The 22388-nt window shown below is 40.9% G+C and overlaps 1 protein-coding gene across 1 annotated transcript in view; it reads right to left on the bottom strand.

Annotated features, from left to right (window-relative positions):
* The window catches only part of pkhd1l1.1 (PKHD1 like 1, tandem duplicate 1), a 103775-nt gene that overhangs the window by 37289 nt on the left and 44098 nt on the right, over nt 1-22388 (bottom strand). The window contains exons 41-57 of the mRNA XM_060942686.1: nt 21809-21958; nt 21434-21608; nt 21007-21157; nt 18228-18384; nt 17534-17743; nt 15271-15400; nt 14197-14438; nt 11821-11957; nt 10660-11689; nt 9211-9402; nt 8824-8975; nt 8439-8598; nt 8138-8306; nt 7296-7384; nt 6942-7105; nt 5517-5646; nt 417-535 (exon numbers count right to left, since the gene is read on the bottom strand). Of these exons, the coding sequence (XP_060798669.1) occupies nt 417-535; nt 5517-5646; nt 6942-7105; nt 7296-7384; nt 8138-8306; nt 8439-8598; nt 8824-8975; nt 9211-9402; nt 10660-11689; nt 11821-11957; nt 14197-14438; nt 15271-15400; nt 17534-17743; nt 18228-18384; nt 21007-21157; nt 21434-21608; nt 21809-21958 (3557 nt within the window). The remainder of the gene's footprint in view (nt 1-416; nt 536-5516; nt 5647-6941; nt 7106-7295; nt 7385-8137; nt 8307-8438; nt 8599-8823; nt 8976-9210; nt 9403-10659; nt 11690-11820; nt 11958-14196; nt 14439-15270; nt 15401-17533; nt 17744-18227; nt 18385-21006; nt 21158-21433; nt 21609-21808; nt 21959-22388) is intronic.

Raw genomic sequence — 22388 nt, 5'->3', positions numbered from 1 at the left:
TATATAATCACTGACCTGATGAAGTTTTCTGTAAGGAGACATTTATTTATTTATAAATTTAAAATTTCCATCGTTGGCAATTTGCTGTGGTATAAATGGATCAAAACATGTTGGAATGTGCTGTTATTAGACAATTCTCACTTTTGGGGTATTAACAGTAACTCCACTTCACCTCAGAGTACATCACACCACCACATCATTGATTATTTTCTTATAACTTTTGGATTTAGAATTGTTGTTTTATTGCAGGACACACTCAATGTTAGGGGGAAAAAAAAGGTGGTGCATTTTCCTTGTTTGACCAGAAACTAGGGGGTGAAAACTGTATATGATGGGTAAAATGATCGCAATGTGAATGTGAAGTCCAGGTATAATGCACTGATTTACTTTTGCATGCTGAAATGTACAGTACTCACCTGCCAGTCTACAGGCTCCTGAAGTGATAGAGAGCTGGAGCCAGCTATAGCAGTGCTGGCCAGTTTAGTGCAATAAACTTTGTGTGGCATTCCATAGAGGTCAAGAGCACCAAACACACCTAAACAAAAATATCAGAATTGTGTAAGCAATACCACTGCTTAACCCCCCCCCCCCCCCCCCCCCCCAGCTATCTGATAGTGGAGCTTAGACTAGTTAATACCAAAATTGTACCTAAATACAACAAATAAAGACCAACTCTGAATTCACACCAGACGCATCACGTAAGCACCAAGAGTCAGGGACGTGCACAGGATTATTGAGGTATTTCACTCACGTGACCAAGTCATGTGATGCTGCCATTTTGGACGGCATGGCTTGAATCAGTTTTAATGCGAGGAAGGCGACAAACGAAAAACATAAAAGAAAAAGGAGTGAGATGCAGAAAACACCTTCACTATCCAGCGACGTAGGGCATTTACAGGGCGAGCAGAGGGAGAGGTATTTGCAAAAATTGAGGTTAGCAGGCTTAGAGAACGACGTTTACCTGCTTCCACCAGGATTGTTCACTGACTTACGGAAGTACACGAAGCCCTCGTCTTTACCTGACTTCGGCCCACATGATCTGTATACCTATGTCGTTAAAAACCCATCGCCATACACAGGTATTGATCTGAAAGCGTATAAGAGTTTGGATACCTACAAATACTTTGTGTCAGGCTGGGTAACATTCCTACATCAGCGGGTCGTCCCTGGAGCCGGTGGTCACCATCTTATTACAGCTAAGGTTTGTTCACATTTTCATTTACTTTCGGTCCTCAGGATAAACAAAATGTTATTAAATGTCATTGAAATAACTTCTTAGTCTGTTGAGACATGGCCCGTTACAAATTTGCTGTTACCAGGCAATGACTAAGAACTGTATTATTAGGGTCGGTGTAGTTGTAGCAGTGTATTAGCAACTAGCTGTTAACACTAGCTAATGTCAACAACATCATAGCTGGTATGTTACTGTAGCAATGTTTACGTTCAGTCATTTGGATGACTGTTAAAACCTTTCAGTCTCAAGTTTTTCCTTTACTGGATTTACTAGTTTACTGAGCTAGCGCGCTCGGGCAAGCCGGGAGCTAGCGCGCGCTAGCCAGCCTGCCGGCCGGGAGCCTGGCTAGCACGCGCTAGCCAGCCTGCCGGCCGGCCGGCCGGTGCGCGCTAGCTCAGTAAACTAGTAAATCCAGTAAAGGAAAAACTTGAGACTGAAAGGTTTTAACAGTCATCCAAATGACTGAACGTAAACATTGCTACAGTAACATACCAGCTACTGTTGTTGACATTAGCTAGCTTGCCATCCAAAATGGCGGACACCGGGGCGTCACGTGACCCTGTGACGTCAGGTGAAATACCTCAGTAGAGGGGCAGGGGCTCAAAGTCAGAAAAAGGGCAGCAAGTGCATGATTTTTTTTTTCCCGGTCCTTTCCAAAATATGGAAATGTAGAATTAAAATTAACGTACTAATAGGAAGGTAAGTACTTAGCTATGTGTCCTGTGTTGGTGAAAGTGATATGCAATTGCCATTTCTTTTGTGCCAGCAAAATTGTCACTCACATTATCATAGGCTTGGAAGACATGCAAAGCAATAAAACACTGGTGCATTATTAGGCTTTTTTATTGTTAAAGATTTAACATTGAACAGTGAAACCTGAACTTTGAACAAATAAGTAAATAGCCTAATGGACAAAATGATAAAAATCAGTCCTTCCTCTCATAAGGTAGAAGCCTAACATTCCAGGGGCCTTAACGTGCCATTCCACCATTGGATGTATTCTTTGGCATAAAATACAATATATTTTGACAACATATATAAATGGTATCATTAGATAGAGAAATCTTTTAGCTTCAAAATGATATATCAAACATAATTTTTTGACAACGACAAGTATATTAATTTTGCGACCAAACTCACCTACCCTTTTAATTTCCGCGCGTGATGTCATCGGCAGGTTCCCCTTCTTGTGTACCACGTGACGTGTGACGTGGCACATATTATCAGCAATGGCGGATAGAACGCGATAAAAATAATACCAATAAATCTAGCTAATACCAATAAATCTAGCTAACTGAAAGATTAACTCAATTTTTCGCAATTTTTTTTGGCCCCCATATACGAGGAGAAATGACTCTCTCACTTTGGGGGTTTCCTGGTCTAAAAATAGACCGACACGTGGTACACAAGAAGGGGAACCTGCCGATGACATCACGTTTCACTACTGCACGGAAATTAAAAGGGTAGGTGACTTTGGTCGCAAAATTAATATACTTGTTGTCAAAAAATTATGTTTGATATATCATTTTGAAGCTAAAAGATTTCTCTGTCTAGTCATGTTGTCATAAAATATATTGTATTTTATGCCAAAGAATACATCCAATGGTGGAATGGCGCTTTAAAGCAGTAACCTTCTGGGGGCCATGTCCCTGTAGATATTAATGACCTCATTGTGATTTATGGGTATGTCTTTTTCAATCGAGAGGAGAAGGAGATCAGAGAGCCTCTCTTCTTTGCATAGGCTTCTGAGTACATTTTTCACAAGCTTTTTTTTTTTTTTTTCCGAAACATAACCCACATTTGATTTGAGCGCGTTGTGGAAGAGGTCGACGACTAGTTATATATACAAGAGGAGAATGTAAGCTTCCCGACGATATATGATACTTGCATGTACACCGAAGCACGGCCGAGGCAATCGATTGTGATCAGGTCACGTCAGTTAACAAGCAGATTATTAAACTACAGAGACTTAAATTACTCGCACAAATGTCAGTAGCCCTACAAACGCCCAAATGTCATGTACATACAGTTTGAAAGGGCTAACTGTTAGACCATAACTCACATGTTCAAGCTGCCTCACTGTCGCGTCTCCTCTGTTATCATTGTGGCAGCGCGCGCAGCGGCTTCTTCCCTCTCACTCAGTCCGCGCGCCCTCTCTCTGGCCGCACTCGAGCGGCGCAGCAATGGACAGAGAAGCGGCAGCTCAGCGCACACAACCACCCCGGATTACAGGAACATTGGTAGATTGCCGTGGAGTTTTTGTACCGCCGTTGTTTTAAACTTCTAACAGGACTGTATTATTTATTATTAGGGTTATTATTATTATATTTTAAAAGGGCAACATTTAATTCGAGGCAAAAAGGGCAGGGGCTCAAGCACCCCTAAAGCCCTGTGTGTGCACGTGCCTGCCAAGAGTTGCATTAAGTGCCATCTTCAATTCTCACTCTATCCATAGCAGCTACACTGTAGCTACATTTCTCCACAAGCCGAGTTGATGAATTTACATTCCAGATTTTGTTTTGAGAGCAACAGTAACGGATTAAAGTTTATGAATATAAATATTTAGGTGATTATAGAAAATCACTGGCAAGTGGCCTAGTGGTTAGTGTTTCTGCCTCTCGATTGGGAGATTGGGAGTTCTACTCACTGTCGGGTCATACCAAAGACCATCATAAAAATGGTGCCTTCTGGCAAGGCACGCTGCAATACGGATGTGAGTGGGGAGTCAAACTCTCGTGGTTACCAGAGGACTAACTCCCCACTGTAACCCTAGCTATGTAATATAGGCGAGAGGCCGAGGGCTATGGAGATTGGCGCCGCTAAATGTGCCATGAATGGTGCGGGAAAAACTTTGACTTTTTATTATAGAAAATCGCGTGCGCTGATTGGTTGAGAGATTCGGACTATTTCTCGATAATCACCTCGAGTGACTTGGCAAAATGGCAGCTAATCGCTTTGTCACCGTAAGTAAGGAAGAATTAGAAATTATGAAATAAAATGCTGTTTCTAAAAGCACTAAAAGTGCTACAAAGTTTGGTTTAAAACTATTCAAAGGTAAGGTGGAATTGTAATTTCATCTCAGCTCATTATCTCTAGCCGCTTTATCCTGTTCTACAGGGTCGCAGGCAAGCTGGAGCCAATCCCAGCTGACTACGGGCGAAAGGCGGGGTACACCCTGGACAAGTCGCCAGGTCATCACAGGGCTGACACATAGACACAGACAACCATTCACACTCACATTCACACCTACGCTCAATTTAGAGTCACCAGTTAACCTAACCTGCATGTCTTTGGACTGTGGGGGAAACCGGAGCACCCGGAGGAAACCCACGCGGACACGGGGAGAACATGCAAACTCCACACAGAAAGGCCCTCGCCGGCCACGGGGCTCGAACCCGGACCTTCTTGCTGTGAGGCGACAGTGCTAACCACTACACCACCGTGCCGCCTGGAATTGTAATTTATTTTATCAATTTAAAACAAAGTATTTTATGTGAGTCGGCATAGATAAGTGACACAAGTCTTGGTTATTATTCACCAATATTCGCTTCGCCATCTGTGAATAATTGTGAAATAATTATTGGAATAATCAAAGTTTGAGAGCTACCAGAAAATCACTAAAAAACACACCCCCTCTTATCTCAGCGAATCAAACTATCCTGTTTAGTAATTACACTCACCTGTCCCTTATCACCTCCTTATTTTTCTGTGTAAATGTCAGTTTATAAGCCACTGTCACACCCGCCCAGGACAGTTCATCACCATTACACCAGATAACACTTTCCTCTGAATTCTAGAGACTTCTACTCATTGGTCTCTCTCCCACACACACACATTTCTGGGTCATACTGTATATGAAGCATACTGTATGTTTACAGTAACACAATGTGAAGCCTTTATATGTTCTGGACCTTTGTGTGTATTCTGATTTACTGTATGACCCTTGTCTCTTTCCCTGTTCTCCCATTTAGGATATTGCCCTTTTTCTTGGATATACTTTATATTACTGTTCCTGACCTCTGCCAGGCCAACTGGTTACTCTTTGGATCTGCCGATTTGTTTTTGTTTTGGAAATACTATGGTCTATTTCTTTTTACCCTGGCTCTTCTTTTGCCTGTAGAAATTAGATTGTGGATCTGGTTTCTTATAAACCTCCTACAAAGTTTCTCACAACATCACTGAGTCTTGTTCCTTACACTCTCATTGCTATACAGGAACACAGTACACATGCTACATATACCGTATGTACATTATATATGAGCATGTTTGATTACTCCCTTACCCAGCACTTTAGATCCTTGGTTTTGTCCATTAGGCAGAGGCCATTCAGGTGTGTGATGGTTTCCCCTCAGAATGATTTGCAGTTGTCCACTGAAGGGCTGATCAGGCCATCCAGCAATCAAACGCCCTCCCTATATGAGAACATTACATTACATTATATTACAGGCATTTAGCAGACACTCTGATCCAGGATGACATCCAACAAGCACACAAGAAGTGCTGAACTTCTAGACAAGAAAGTTCTAGTGCCAAATGAACAAGTGACAGAATAACACCTAGTGTAATATTCTGCTGAAGAACACAAATGATATTGTTTTTCAAACATTACCCAGATGCAATATAGTGACCCCCTTGAGCCTTTAAGTTATTTGTCCTACATTCCCAGAAATAAAAGTACCAAACAATACTTTCCTTTGTGGCTAGGAGAAGGGGAGGGGGGGGGGGGGTTTCTATCAAGGGTGCATCTTTTATGGATTTTACTATGCATCTTTCACCTGGGAAGGTGCATGTGATATAATTTAATTACCATTTTGAATAAAGATTTAAAGGTAGTGGTCTGGCAGAATAATAACGAGACTGTCAATGACGGCGTAGCTCACTCCGGCTCTGTCTAGTCCAGAAGGAACGATCTAAAGTGGGTCACCTTGCACAATAAATGTTGCAAGCTATATACACTATATACAAACTAGACATTGAAGTGATATACACCCTAGGAATACCGACCTATTTACCAGAAAGAATCCAAAATGGCGAGGAATTGACCAAGAAGAAGTGATTTTTGTTGAACTGCTCATTAAGGCTTAATTAGTCCATAACTTCATTAATAATTTTAAATAAGCAAATCTGGGTAGAAGTTATATGCACCTTAGATACCCCACCTTCATGCCAGAAAGAATCAAAATCGGTGAAGAATTGAGGGTGAAGAAGCGATTTGTGTGGAAACTGCTTGTTAGGGCTTAATTACTCCATATCTTCATTATTAATTGTAATTATGCAAATTTGGATAGAAGCTATATGCACCCCAGGCAGACCTACCTTCCTGCCAAAAAGAATAAAAATTGGTGAAGAATTGAGAGAGAAGAAGCGATTTTTGTGAAATGTGGACAACGCCGGACGGACGCCGGACAACAAATGAGGCATATGCTCATTGCCTATTGGCTGGATGAGCTAATAATTGTAGAATGTATTCATGTTTCCAGGTAAAAGATATATTGTGAAGACACAAAACTTGTACCCTTGATGGTGCCATACCAGTGACAAGGAAAAGTACAGTTTGGTACCTTTATTTCTCAGGTGTATATGTTTTCAACAGAGGACTCTTTGAGCTAGTATTTGAACAGGTTTTGGTTTAAAAGTGGTGGTGGTGTTGGATAAATGGAATTATAATTGCAACCTGGTGGGTCGGATGATTTATGGGAACACTGACCTGGATGGAGATGTAAGTAGCATTGAGGACAATGCTGCTATTCTTTGGAAGACTGCGAGTGGTGCGGTTGGATGCAATGGCCATGTTGTCTGGAATTTCCAGGACTCCCATCACTGTGAGGTTATTTAAAGATGGAATAGGGGTGTCTAAAACCACCCACCTGCCTGTATATGCAGAATAGAGCATTCAAGGATCAACTTTTGTATTGTTGGTGTTTGATATACATAGTACTTGCACAGTATGTTATCCTAACAACTATAAGCTTTAAAAAATGTGTTGACAATACTTGGAAAGTAATTTTGTAATTGAAATACAATACAGTTTTTGCAACAGTTAAGGAAGTGAGCACAATACCTGAGGGAATTACAACATTGGCACCTTCTTGTGGTACAATGAAGTTGTTCTCTGCAGATGACTGCCAAAATGACTGATTGGACCAAGTTCTGCAAAGCATAAGACACATAGAACATAGTCTTTCTGATATTCACAAATGTTCTTTTCAAGAAAGGGCCATTCTAGCACAATCTATGACATAGCATAATCAAATCTGACAAAACTGGTTAAAGTTGGGCAGCACGGTGGTGCAGTGGTTAGCACTGTTGCCTCACAGCAAGAACATTCTGGGTTCGAGCCCAGTGGCCGACGGGAGTCTTTCTGTGTGGAGTTTACATGGTCTCCCTGTGTCTGCGTGGGTTTCCTCCGGGTGCTCCGGTTTCCCCCACAGTCCAAAGACATGCAGGTTAGGTTAATTGGTGGTTCTAAATTGACCGTAGGTGTGAATGTGAGTGTGAACGGTTGTTTGTCTCTATGTGTCAGCCCTGCAATGATCTGGCGACTTGTCCAGGGTGTACCCCGCCTCTCGCCCATAGTCAGCTGGGATAGGCTCCAGCTTGCCTGTGACCCTGCACAGGATAAGCGGTTACGGATAATAGATGGATAGATGGATGGATTGCTCAGGAACAGATATAAATAGAATATAGTTCATAGGTATAGGAATAAAAAAGGAAGAGGCCAACGTTACAAGGTGGGGATAGGGGTGCAGACCAAACGTTCAGCTTAGAGTAGTATCAAGACTGACAGTGGAACTGTAATTGGAAAGGAGATCTCTGAGAATTTAGATTGGATTGGAGCTTTGTATCAAGTTCTCCTGATATGTGTAAGAAGTTTACAGTGCACACTGAATTACTGTAACATACATGAAGTCGGCAGGTCGGTGGCTGGGCAGTGGCGTGGCAGTGACTGGTGGTGGTGGTACACAGTTGGGGAAGAAGCAGTTATAGGCTTTGAATGTCACTGAAATGTCTGTGGTCGATCTGTCCACGCTATTCCTCCGCTTTCTATTAGCAGTAGTTGTTTTGCTTGACACTGAAGGAATAACATAATACAACATGATTGAGATCAGAGCAGAATCCAGGAAAGCAGAGTTTTTAATTCTTTCCAGGTCATAGATCACAAATAATATGCATCTCATGAGGATGTATACAACAGCAAATTTACCAATGTAGTAGAGGTTGTTGGATGACTTGTCCATATACCAGTCTCCATTTATATTCATTGTAGCATTCAGGGGATTGGCTGAACCGTTTCTATTGTCCACCACAGACACCTGGTCAGGACTCTGAGTCAGATTGTGATTTACAATCACATAATCCTGAGACTATTTGGAGAGAAAGAAGAATAAACACAGGACAATTAAATGAATCGATATACTGTATAGAATATTACATTGTAATGGAATGTTTTATGAGTTAATTTCAAATGTCAAATTTATATCTGGATTTCTGTAAAGCTGCTTTGTGAAAACGTCCATTGTTAAAAGTGCTATACAAATATAATTGAATTCATTATTTAGCACATTGTGTGACCATAATCATGACTTTACCTTGAAGCCATAGAACACTGCGCTGTACGAGATGTTGCTAATTTGCAAAGTATTGTGAAAGTACCAGTTGTAGGTTTGGTCAGAAGGAAGCAGAGCCATCCAACCACTGTGATGGGTAACCAATTTATCAACAAAAGGAACGACGCTTGACCCTAGAATAATATGAGAGTGTTATATAAATCAGGTTGCATTTTCTCTAAAAATACACAAGAAACAGGGTTCATGAAATAACGGTTACTTGTATAAGTTGACTGAAACTTTCTATTATTTTGAAATGCAGTCATTTGTACTGTATATGATAATGAGAAGCTAAACTCACAAAAACATACTGTCTTGCCACCATGCAACACAATTCGTAGGTGAATGCAAGCTAATTATTTTCCATACCATATGTATTGGTGAGTATGAGATCCTTAAACCAAAGTGAGGAGGGTAACGAGGAATGAACCCCCAGTCGGTGGAAGCTTATTGTGTTATCACACACTGTTCCAGGGAAGCCTATGCTCCATGAAGCATTGTCAGAACAGTGAACTGGATCCAGCAGGTTACTCTTTGGCACGATCTTGTAGTCAGGATTACCTGTTGACATGAAATGGATGGGGAATAATGAAAGCTCAGGAAAAAAAAAATGCTAATTAGCATAAGTATCAAGGATTTTTTTTTTACATGCCATTCAATTGCTTTGGATAGTCACTAAAAATGTTTTTCAAGAAGAAGGCTGAAAAGCAAATCATTCCTTGGCAGGTCTTTAAAATAGATCAGAACACAGAAATCCTTGTCAGCTAGCTGACTATTTCATTTCAACAAATGTTCACTATGGCATTTTCAAAGCTTATTGATAATACAAAATAACATTAACTCATAGAGGATGGGTATGGTTAGTTAAAGAGTCCCATATACGTTTTCGTACATTGGGGAGTGCCTGTTAGAGAGCACACTTGTCCTGGGCCATCGGCATAGTGAGGTAGGGTGGCCAGTTCCTTTCCTCACCGCCTTAACTTCCCCAGTGTTTCCACCAGGTCCCCATTCACTGCTGGGTGGACAGGAGGCGAGCCCCAGATCACCGTCCAAGGCGAGGCTCGAACCGGGGACCGTTAGCTTAGTGGTCAAGCGCTCTAACCACTTGGCCACTTCGCCTCATGGGTATGGTAGTTTTACAAGGCAAATGATTTTTGTCATTTTCTTGACAGGATATACTGTATAGCAGCTTTACCAAAGTTGCTTGTAGACTTACAGTAGATGCAGAGTAAACACCAGTAGCATCCAGCTTTACAAAGTTTTGCCACTTTGAACTGTGTTTCTTTTTTCTGTCTAAGTACCTTTTAAAACACACTCTATGAAAAATATCTTAAATATAGGTCTATAAAGGGTTCTTTGGGTTGCACCTCTGGGGGAACCTTATGAAAACACATACAACAGAATATGTCTGTTTCAGAGAGGTCTCCTTCAGGAAAGGAAAATCTATCCAAAGACCCCTTGAGGAACCCTACACTGTCAGAAACAGGGGTACAGTAGGAGTCCATTTCTGTTCCCCAAGGTACAATCTACACTAATGTACCACCTAGAGCTCATTATTAGACCTTAATGTAATTATGTGTACCTTTTAATGGCCAAAAAGGTACATATATGTTCCCAAGCAGTAAAGGGTAAAAATAAGTACCATAGATGGTACTGCCCCAGTGACAAGCTGGTGTACCCCTAAAGGTGCAATAATTGACTTTATTTTCTGAGAGTGTCATAACTTTGTCAGAATGCTCAACAGAGAAAAAGAATGTTGTATCATGCTATAATTCATAAACTGTTCTGTACTGTCTAGAGATATCCTAGAATTAATACCTGTCAGTGATCCATCAACATCCACCAGAACAACTTCATGTTCCCATCTAAAGGTAGCCTTGTTGGGTGACTGATAATATTGGATTCCACTGAATCTGACAGTCCAGCCCCCAGAGAACTCGTCACTTGTTCCTTGGATAGTGGTTACCCCAACTGCAGCACAACTTGTCCGGTCAAAGTTAATAAATTTGGTGTTGAGGACACTCATACCATCGTCCAGGGGCAGAACAACCCCATGGCTGGTACAGTAATCTGTACCCAGGCCAAGCTCGTCGACGTGACCCACTAAGGTGCTGTTGACCAGTCCAGCACCAGAGTCTAGCCCCCATCCACTCACGTGTTCCTGGAGGATGCGCTTAGTTTCCACTCCTGCCAACTCATTGTTCACCATGAGAAAGTCATGGAATTGCACTGCTCCTACATTCACCCACTCTGCTCCCTTCTCGTTGTTCCAGGAGGTGAGTTTGCGAAACACGGCTGGCTCAGGTATAGTAGAGCTGCACTTTCCTTCCTTCTTGGGGAAGAACTCCTGGAAGATCCACAGGCCAAACCAGCCTTGTGAGTGGACTGTATTGTTATAAAACTCACCCAGAGGCACCAACTTCTGGCAGATGCTCCTGTCAAAGGATGGGCCATCTGGATGGTCATGCATTCGGTACCAGAAGCCAAAGTGTGTTCCTCCAGCAGCTGTATTGTGTCTGATGGTATTATTAGGATTGGTGACCCAGTAGCCAGCTGGTGTCACATCATCATTTAGTAGGCTGGTGCTCTGACGAACAAACACGGCCAGGTTGTACTGCAGGACATTGCCAGTCTCAATGCCATCCTCAATGAAGAAGGCTCCTCCCATTATGTTGTAGATGACATTATGCTCCACCAGCAACCTGTGCGTGTTATGGATGGTGACTGCACGGTTGTAGGTCTGGTGGATGGCACAGCCACGAACGTAAGACTTGAAGTTAATGTCTCCCACCATGTGCCAGTGGATGGGGTAGCGACCCAGACGATAAGCCTGGCCAGCATTGAATATCTGCCACAAAGGACACAAACACAGATACAATGAAAAAAACAAAAAACGCAAGGCCTACAGATGGTATAATTTCAATAGTCCAAGATGTCTGTTAGATTTATTTATAAGATATTAATAATGCAGCGTGATACCTCAACATATTCAATTCTTCCTATAGCCAGGTTTTCATTAGGCTGAGGTGCATGGAACATAATGCAGCCACCGAACTCATTACTTCCGGCTTCTTCCCCGAATTTCCCTTGGAAACAAGTCTGGGTGGTAAACTCTCCTGAAATAAAATATTTGCATTACACTTCACATACAAACCAATATTATGCATAAATAAGAAAGCAAATTTGCATATAAAGGCCCTCTCTCAATAAAGAGACCAAACTGTAATTATATACAACCCCAATTCCAAAAAAGTTGGGACACTGTGTAAAACACAAATAAAAACAGAATGTGAAGATTTTCAAATCATGGAAACCCTATATTTCATTGATAATAGTACAAAGACAACATATCAAATGTTGAAATTGAGAAATTGTATTGTTTTTTTAAAAATATACGCTCATGGGTGGTGTAGTGGTTAGCACGGTCGCCTCACAGCAAGAAGGTTCTGGGTTCGAATCCAGTGGCCGGCGAGGGCCTTTCTGTGTGGAGTCTGCATGTTCTCCCTATGTCTGTGTGGGTTTCCTCTGGGTGCTCCGGTTTCCCCCACAATCCAAAGACATGCAGTTAGGTTGACGTGGGGCGGCCTTGGGCTGAGGTGCCCTTGAGCAAGGTACCTGACCCCTGGGTGCTCTGGTGTGGCTGCCCACTGCTCTGAGTGTGTTCACTGGTTCAGATGGGTTAAATGCAGAGGATGAATTTCACTGTGCTTGAAGTGTGCATGTGACGAATAAAGGTTTCTTCTTCTTTTGAATTTGATGTCATCAACATGTTTCAAAAAAGTTGGGACGGGGCATTTACCACTGTGTTGCATCACCTCTCCTTTTAACAATGCTGTAAATGTTTGGGAACTGAGCAGACCAACTGCTGTAGTTTTGAAAGAGAAATGTTGTCTCATTCTTGCCTGATATACAATTTCAGTTGCTCCACAATTCAGGTTCTACTTTTTCATATTTTGAGCTTCATAATGCACCAAATGTTTAAAATGGGAAACAGGTCTGGACTGCTGGCAGGCCAGTTTAGCACCCGGACTCTTTTACTATGAAGCCATGCAGTTTTAATATGTGCAGAAAGCAGTTTGGCATTGTCTTGCTGAAAGAAGGAAGGCCTTTCCTGAAAAAGATTTTGTCTGGATGGCAGCATATTGCTCTGAAACGTGTATATATCATTCAGCATTACTGATTTCTTCCCAGATGTACAAGCTACCCATGTCATGTGCACTAATGCACCTCCATACCATCACAGATGCTGGCTTTTGAACTGTGCACTGATAACAAGTCGGATGGTCCATCTCCTCTTTAGCCTGGAGGATGTGGTGTTCATGATTTCTAAAAAGAATTTCTACTTTTGATTTGATTTTGATTGAGACCTCAGGACAATTTTCCACTTTGCCTCAGTCCATCATAAAAGAGCTCGGGCCCAGAGAAGGTGGCGGTATTTCTGGATATTTTTTTATATATGATTTTAACTTGCATTTGTGAATGCAGTAATGAACTGTTTTCACAGACAATGGTTTTCTGAAGTGTTCCTGAGCCCATACAGTGATTTCCACTACAGAAGATCACAGGCATCCAATGTCAGTTTTCAGCCTTATCTCTTGCATACAGAGATTTCTCCAGATTCTCTGAATCTTTTAATGATATTATGTACCGTAAATGATGTGATCCCCAAATTCTTTGCAATTTTACACTGAGGAACGTTATTCTTAAATTGTTGCACTGTTTGCCCACGCAGTCTTTCACAGAGCAGTGAACCCCTCCCATCTTTACTTCTGAGAGACTCCACCCCTCTGGGATGCTCTTTTTTATATGTTACTGACCTGTTACCAATTAATCTAATTTTTTTTAGCATTACACAACTTTTTCAGTCTTTTGTTGTCCCTGTCCAAGTTTTTCTGAAACGTGTTCTCAGTTTTCTGAGTTTCAACATTTGATATGTCATCTTTGTACTATTTACAATGAAATATAGGGTTCCCATGATTTGTAAATACTCACATTCTGTTTTTATTTATGTTTTACACAGTGTCCCAACTTTTTTGGAATTGGGGTTGTATATATGTCTATATAGACTGTAATTATTTCTAAGGTACCTAATTGGAAATTAAGGACACATTTACTCCAAATACATCTTCTGTGTAATAGATACACACTTCAGGTATAAAAGTTAGAAAAAGAAATGTACAGTTTGGTACCTTTTTATTCTGACATTGAATGGTACAGTTAGTATGAACCACAAAAATCACTGATTTCATGCTAACTTTGTAACATATGACCTGATATAAACCACGAAATTTTGCATTGATCAACAGTCTCTTTGTGAGAACATGAAGAGTAATAAATATAGAATGAAATTCCCACCTGTATTAAACCCATCGGGACATGCCTGGATTTTATCATTCCATTCGTTGTTATTGGACCCACGGACAACAATGTTCCTGGTGAGCACGCCAATCTCAGCCCTTGCCTCAAACACTGTGCCATCAGGTAATGTGACAACAAGCCCAAGGTGGGTGTAATTAAGAGGACTGGTCAGCGTTAAGGTTCGACCATCAGATGACACAGATGCAATTTTCCTCACTTCATTCTGCTGCTGGCTGTGCCTGCAAAGTTACCCACAATCCACATTTAGTATATGTTGGAACACTATTTACACTCACCGGCCACTTTAATAGGAACTTGTTCTTGATTCTAAGATTCCTGTTCTTGACTGGCAGGAGTGGAACCCAATGTGATCTTCTGCTTTTGCATGCTGAGATGCTTTTCTGCTCACCATGGTTGTAAAGAGTTGCTATGAATTACTATATCCTTCCTGGCAGCTCAACTTAATCTGGCCATTTTCCTCTGACCTCTCTTATCAACAAGATGTTTGTTTCCACCCACAGAACTGTTGCTCACTCAATGTTTTTTGTTTTTCACACCATTCTGTGCAAACTTGAGAGACTGTTGTGTGTGAAAACCCCAGGAGATCAGCAGTTTCTGAAATACTCAAACCAATCCATCTGGCTCAAACCAACTCCCATGCCACAGTGAAAGACACAGTTTGAGATCACAATTTTTCCCATTCTGATGTTTGAAGTGAACATTAACTGAAGCTCTTGATTTGTATCTGCATGATTTTATGCATTGTCCTGCTGTCAAGGGATTGGCAGATTAAATAGTTACATAAAACAGCAGGTGGATGGGTGTTCCTAATAAAGAGGCTGGTGAGTGTATGTAGTCAGCTGAAGATTGAAATATTCTAATATTACATTTATTGTATATATTTTTATGTAGGGAGAGCATCAGCAAGACGTTGCCTGATGCTCTGATGTCAATGAAGGCAAAAACTTTGCATTTATTTGGTATTACCAATGAGGTGTCCATATTTCCACTGTGGGATATTAGATTTATAGTATACTGTTGATGAAAATGCCTGTAATGATGATCCTATACCTGCCACCTGTTGAGGCAATGACAATTTCATCTCCAACTTTCCAGGTAACTGCATCCATCAAAGAGAGAGTACTGGAACCACTGTTAGCAGTTTGGGCAAGGCGAGTCCAAGTGATAGGGATTGGGATACCTGAAGAAACAGATTTGAAATTGATTCTATAGACCAGGGGTATTTAAATAACATTTGTAAAGCTCCAGTTATATAAAATGACATAGTTACAAAGGTTCAGATCAAAAACTAACATGTTTAACTGGTGACACCTTTTAATGCTTAATCATTAGTGATTAAATGGCTATAAATAAGACAATTCAGTTGTTTTGTTTAGTAGTAATGCTACTTCATATATATATATATATATATATATATATATATATATATATATATATATATATATATATATGAGTGATTCCACGCTTATGGGTACTGAAATGGGGACATGAACTTATTCACCTAAAACCATTTCTTTTTTTACCATCAGGTCACAAAACATGTAATCTTTAATGAATGATATGTTAAAAGATAACTTTAATTTTCTGAGATGTAATAAAAACATATTTATATGCCAAAGTCAAGCCTATGAGTTCCAAAATGATGTCTGTTACATTACTTCTGTTACGATTGTCCATCTCGCGTCTGTTACAAATTAATTACAATCTAGCTATATACCATGTTAATCTTATTGAAAGAATGTGTATGTTTATTCTACTGCACATGTTTATTAACCCCGCCGACAGTAGTCGGAGGGGTTATTATTTTCACCTGCGTCAGTCTGTGTGTGTGTGTGTATCTGTCTGTCTGTGTGTCTGCAAGATATCTCAAGAACCAATGGATCGATTTGGACCAAATTTTGTACGTGTTGCCAATCACCCAGGAAGGAAACCATTAAATTTTGGAGGTCAAAGGTCAAGGTCATGGCAGAACTTCGAAATTTTCGCCCAATGTATTTTAATAGGGAAAAGGCGGGGTTTGCACTCGTTAGAGTGTCCCTGTCTAGTTAATTATATTGGCTAAAACATCACCTTCCTATGTTTCAAAAAGTAATTCTACATTGTTAAAATTGAGAATATATATGTCCACAACACTTCTGTTACGTTCTGACTTTGGCATATAAATATGTTTTATTACATCTCAGAAAATTAAAGTTATCTTTTAACATATCATTCATTAAAGATTACATGTTTTGTGACCTGATGGTAAAAAAAAGAAATGGTTTTAGGTGAATTTTTAAAAATAAGTTCATGTCCCCATTTCAGTACCCATAAGCGTGGAATCACTCATATATAAAATGGGGGGGGCGGCACGGTGGTGTAGTGGTTAGTGCTGTCGTGTCACAGCAAGAAGGTCTGGGTTCGAGCCCCGTGGCTGGTGAGGGCCTTTTGTGCGGAGTTTGCATGTTCTCCCCGTGTCCTCGTGGGTTTCCTCCGGGTGCTCTGGTTTCCCCCACAGTCCAAAGACATGCAGGTTAGGTTAACTGGTGACTCTAAATTGACCGTAGGTGTGAATGTGAGTGTGAATGGTTGTCTGTCTATGTGTCAGCCCTGTGATGACCTGGCGACTTGTCCAGGGTGTACCCCGCCTTCCGCCCGTAGTCAGCTGGGATAGGCTCCAGCTTGCCTGCGACCCTGTAGAACAGGATAAAGCGGCTAGAGATAATGAGATGAGATGAGATATATAATGGGACAGTGTGTGAGGAAAATAAATGCATATTTCTCTGTCCAATAAACTTTCATCACTCAAGCTATATCCTCAGTTCACTAATCAGACTAGAAAGTGTAAAAGAAATGAAAAATCTATGACAAAACTCAGCCTTGTATCTCGTCTCTGGTACAATGAGCTGCCTTCAGCAAAAAACTTTACATACAGTCCATACATGCAATTGTCCACAACTGAGGATCTGAGCTGAACTGGTTCTTATTTGGAAAAATGAGAACTGGAGTCTGAACTATGACCATTTAAAAAAATATATGTTCATTAGCCGTGTCTGCGTGGGTTTCCTCCGGGTGCTCCGGTTTCACCCACAGTCCAAAGACATGCAGGTTAGGTTAATTGGTGACTCTAAATTGACCGTAGGTGTGAATGTGAGTGTGAATGGTTGTCTGTGTCTATGTGTTAGCCCTGCGATAACCTGGTGACTTGTCCAGGGTGTACCCCGCCTCTCGCCCATAGTCAGCTGGGATAGGCTCCAGCTTGCCTGCGACCCTGTAGAACAGGATAAGTGGCTACAGATAATGGATGGATGGATTATATAGTTGACTGGTGTACCGTGCAAGTCCAGCACGCCCTCTCTGACCCCCAGGGTTTTAGCCCCATAGACAGGGAGTTCTGGAGCACGAAGATAGCCATGCAGTGTGATGATGGCCTTGTGCTGGAATGGATTGTCCTCTGTTCCAATCTGAAGAGCTCCACCATCTGTGATGAGAATGTTCTCTGCCTGCAGCTCGATATCTGCTTCATCGAATATCAACTTTCCACCTGAGCATAAGAAGACACATTTACAAAGTGAATTTGGGAAAGCTATAGCTTAACATGGTGGTATGTTGGCACGGCAGGTAGCATTGTCATACCATAATTCCTGTGTTTGAGTTACTATCTATGCAGAATTTCACATTTTTTCACAGTGTCTTTGTGAATTCCCTCTGGGTTTGCTGATTTCCTCCTATATCCTAAAAACATGCCAATAGTTGACCTGGTTATTCTAAACTGTCCCTAGGTGTAAATAAGTGTGCAAATGTGTGTGTGTGTGTGTGTGTGTGTGTGTGTGTGTGTGTGTGTGTGTGTGTGTGTGTGTGTGTGTGTGTGTGTTGTGCCCTGCAATGGACTGCTGTCTCATCCAGGATGTGTTTCCAGGATAGGCTCTGTGTGTTGACCAGAGGAACCCATTTAGATCCCGATGGCCTGATCTGATATGTTTAATCTACAATTATTTGTCCACGGTACTGGTTCTTCCTCACAGTACCTTGGATGAGAAGCATCTTCAGTACTGGTGTGCTGACATCCAGGAGGATCGTCTGGCCTTTAGTGATCACAGCAAACGTGCCTGCTTCAGGGGGTGACTGACCTCCCCATGTGTACCGAGATGACCATACATCAATGTAAAAGAAGTCAGCGTTATCCTGGAATGAAAGGTGAACATTATAGAATTTACATGGTAAAAATGCAAAGATCATTATATTTTTACTTTGTTATCTGCTGCAACAAGCTGGTCAGCTAAAGGTAGATGAATCAAGAGAAAAACATTATGTTTAACATCGAATTACACCATTACACTGACATTATAGCTTATCTATTCAGCTTAACGGCACTTTCTATGATCCGCTAGATCAGGGATGTCAAGCTGAAATTCCCCCAGGGCCACATAAGTATTTATGTTGACTCTTGAAGAGCCATGAAATAAGGCAATTCATTTTTGCTGTAAATGGTGGTGTAGTGGTTAGCACTGTCTCCTCACAGCAAGAAGGTTCTGGGTTCGAACCCAGTGGCTGACGGGGGCCTTTCTGTGTGGAGTTTACATGTTCTCCCCGTGTCTGCATGGGTTTTCCCCACAGTCTAAAGACATGCAGGTTGGGTTAATTGGTGGCTCTAAATTGACCGTAGGTGTGAATGTGAGTGTGAATGGTTGCTTGTCTCTATGTGTCAATCCTGCGATGATCTGGCAACTTGCCCAGGGTGTACCCCACCACTCGCACATAGTCAGCTGGGATAGGCTCCAGCTTGCGCGTGACCCTGCACAGGATAAGTAATGATGGATGGATGGAATTTTTGCTATAATAACTATTCTGTTGATTAACTCCAGTAACTTGGGCTATGAATATAGAATGAGAAATTTTTTACAGAAAAAAGGGGTGAATTAATTTTTTTAACTGTATGCATTACTTCAGGATAGTTTAGTTATATAGTATATATTTCCAAATATCTAAAATCTATAATGTTAAGCAAGAGATTATATATTTAAATAATATTGGCTGGCTTTTTTTCATGGTATATCAGATAAATTTCACTCAGCTAGCATGATATTGAATGAGTTGAAGATGAGTAGCTGAATGGAATATATCTGATATACCATGAAAAAAGCCAGCCAATATTATTATTATTATATATACACATTCCTTTCGGGTGTTCAACACATCTTTCTTTTTCGCAATTCTCTCAAAATCTTCAGTCTTTAACGAAGCAAACCTGGCGGCCATGTTTATTTACAAATTGCCACAGTTGCTTGCTAGCGCATAAGTTTTACGTTTCTGACATGTGACGTCATGTTGTCTTGACAACCATGCAATATCGTAAATCATATTCAACGCTCATTCTCCACTGGGTAGAGTGGCGTAATACATGTAGGATAAGCGATATGCTAACAATATTGCATGCTATCAAACCAAATGAAACCAAGTGCTAGAAGGGAATAGAATACATGTTTTTATTCCATCGAAAAAGTGTCCTGTATATATCATAATAAAGAATAACTCACACAGGATTATCTCTGCTAACAGCATGCTTATCCTTACTCTCCTAGTTCTACCAACTTCTATTTTTTCATCATCTTTGGATTTTTATCATTGGAGTCGATCATTTTCTCACTCTAAATGCCAACACCTGACACTAGAATTCTAGATATTAGTAGAGTATTAAGGTCCATTTCAATTCAAAGTTTGCAGGCCAAATAAAATGAGACAGAGGGCTGTATTTTGCCTGTGGGCCTTGAGTTTGATACCTGCAATGTTGATGCCACAACACATTCATTACAGGCTGGTACATAATTACTATAGATTTACCAGCATTAACTGACTGTTAGTTTTGAAGTGAATGTTGCTTTAAAGAGTGACTTTACTTCCAATTATAAGACTAACTCCACCCAATGCAAAATTCTGAAAAATGCTAAAAAGTGGTCAAGAGGCTGAAAGGGATGGGGGTAGTTAGTACAGGGGGCATGATGTGTGAGGCAGGAGTCTCGATCAACATATATTTGAAAATGAGCACGGTTTCACAGACTCCCACCAAAAAGGCCGGGGCTGGGGGGAGGTGGACTGTCCACCTCTGATTAGTGGACATTATCATTCTTTTTTAAAATAAAAATATCTTAGCGTAGAGAAGTACCAAATGGTTAACTCTCAGTATCAGCTTTACAAGGTTCAGGATGAACTAACCAGTAGATGGCGTTTTGAGCCATTTTCAACTCATAAAATCCATCCATCCATTATCCATAACCACTTATCCTGTGCAGGATCGCAGGCAAGCTGGAGCCTATCCCAGCTGACTATGGGCGAGAGGTGGGGTACACCCTGGACAAGTCGCCAAATCATTGCAAGGCTGACACAGACAACCATTCACACTCACATTCACACCTACGGTCAATTTAGAGCCACCAGTTAACCTAACCTGCATGTCTTTGGACTGTGGGGGAAACCAGAGCACCCGCAGGAAACCCACGCGGACACGGGGAGAACATGCAAACTCCACACAGAAAGGCCCCCGTTGGCCACTGGGCTCGAACCCAGAACCTTCTTGCTGTGAGACAAGAGTGGTAACCACTACACCACCGAACTCATAAAATGCTGATATTTATAAAACTGGCAATAATGTCAATCTTAACACTCGCACTGACGTGTTTCATCATAGTACTGTCATATCATTTAGTTCACACATTGAAAAACACATTTAAGTATGTAGTACCTGTTTAAAAATGACCACAAGATGCATTTTTTACCTAATAGTTGTAACATATGTGATGAGAGGTTTACCGTCTGGGCCATTCCTCTGTTTCCAACACACAGTAAGACCTTGGTTTGCTGGGACCTGGGCTGGGCATTGGTCACACAGATGACCTGTGTTTCATTGGCTGATTGGACATCACACACCGACCCTGCGATTATCACACTAACGTTCCCTCCACTGTGTGTACATAAGCAGGGAACAGAGACAGAATCTGTTTATTTATATTACATCAATTGCAAGAAATTTACAAATTCTTGTTAGTTATTGTCGACAGAACAGTGGAAAATGTTATAACCTTAAATACAATGTGACCAATACAACAATATTACACTACTCTAGTACAGTTGCTGCCCTGGGCAAGCTCCAGCCTTTCATCCCATGCCACAATAGGTTTCTATTTTTTTCTCACTCTATTTTGATATTTTAATACATGTTGACAGCATAATTCCAGACCTGAAACCATAGCCGGTGACTGTAAGCAAAGTGCCTCCAGCTGTTCCTCCTCTGCGAGGTGACACATCCAGAATAACAGGCGTTAGGCTGGTTTTATACGCGTAGCCTTTTGTAATGTTGGCTGATCCATACCTATTCAGCACTACCACTGGGCATAACAGCTCCGCCTGAGTTCCTGTCAAAACCATGTAAATACTCTTTATCTCTCATTTTTTTTTCACTTCTCACTTGCTTTGTTTGCTTTTTTGTCTTTGATCAAATATGTGCTATTAAAGACATTAACATATTTTACTGTCGTGCAAGTATCTTTTTATGGTGATGAACATAAAAGGGTCAGTAGATATGCAATGACGTGTAGATATTCTCCTCACATACCATTATTGGGCGGAACCTTGCAGTACAGATTTGTAGAACTTGATGCATGTTGGTTGATACTGCATTCTATATTACAGATCAGAACTTGAGAGGACTTAGGGTCAAACCCAGAACCTTGGACTGAGACTACTGCACCTCCACCATAGCTTCCTGTAGCAGCACCAAGCAAGAAAAACAGGTTTATTGCTGTAAAATACTGCCATATAATATCTATCTAGGCCTCAGTTAGAGATAAGTGCAATGATCTAAGCTAATATTTGATTCGATTCAATTCAATTTTATTTGTATAGTGTGTTTAACAATGGACATTGTCACAAAGCAGCTTTACAGAAATATATAAATTCCAGATATAAATTTTACATTAGTATATGAATTTATAAATTTATCCCTAATGAGCAAGCAAGAGGTGATTATGACAAGGAAAAACTCTCTGAAATGACATGAAGAAGAAACCTTGCGAGACTCAAAAGGAAACACATTCTCATCTGGGTGACAGTGGATAGTGTGGTCATAAATAACTCGCTTCTATAAATAACAGTGTGCTACATGGTCAAAAAGTGCAATTGTATAACCAGGAAAT

This window comes from Neoarius graeffei, chromosome 16 (genome assembly GCF_027579695.1).
Source record: "Neoarius graeffei isolate fNeoGra1 chromosome 16, fNeoGra1.pri, whole genome shotgun sequence".
Classification (NCBI taxonomy): domain Eukaryota; kingdom Metazoa; phylum Chordata; class Actinopteri; order Siluriformes; family Ariidae; genus Neoarius; species Neoarius graeffei.
The sequence above is the reverse complement of the archived record's forward strand: the minus strand, read 5'-3'. Positions and strand labels throughout refer to the sequence as shown.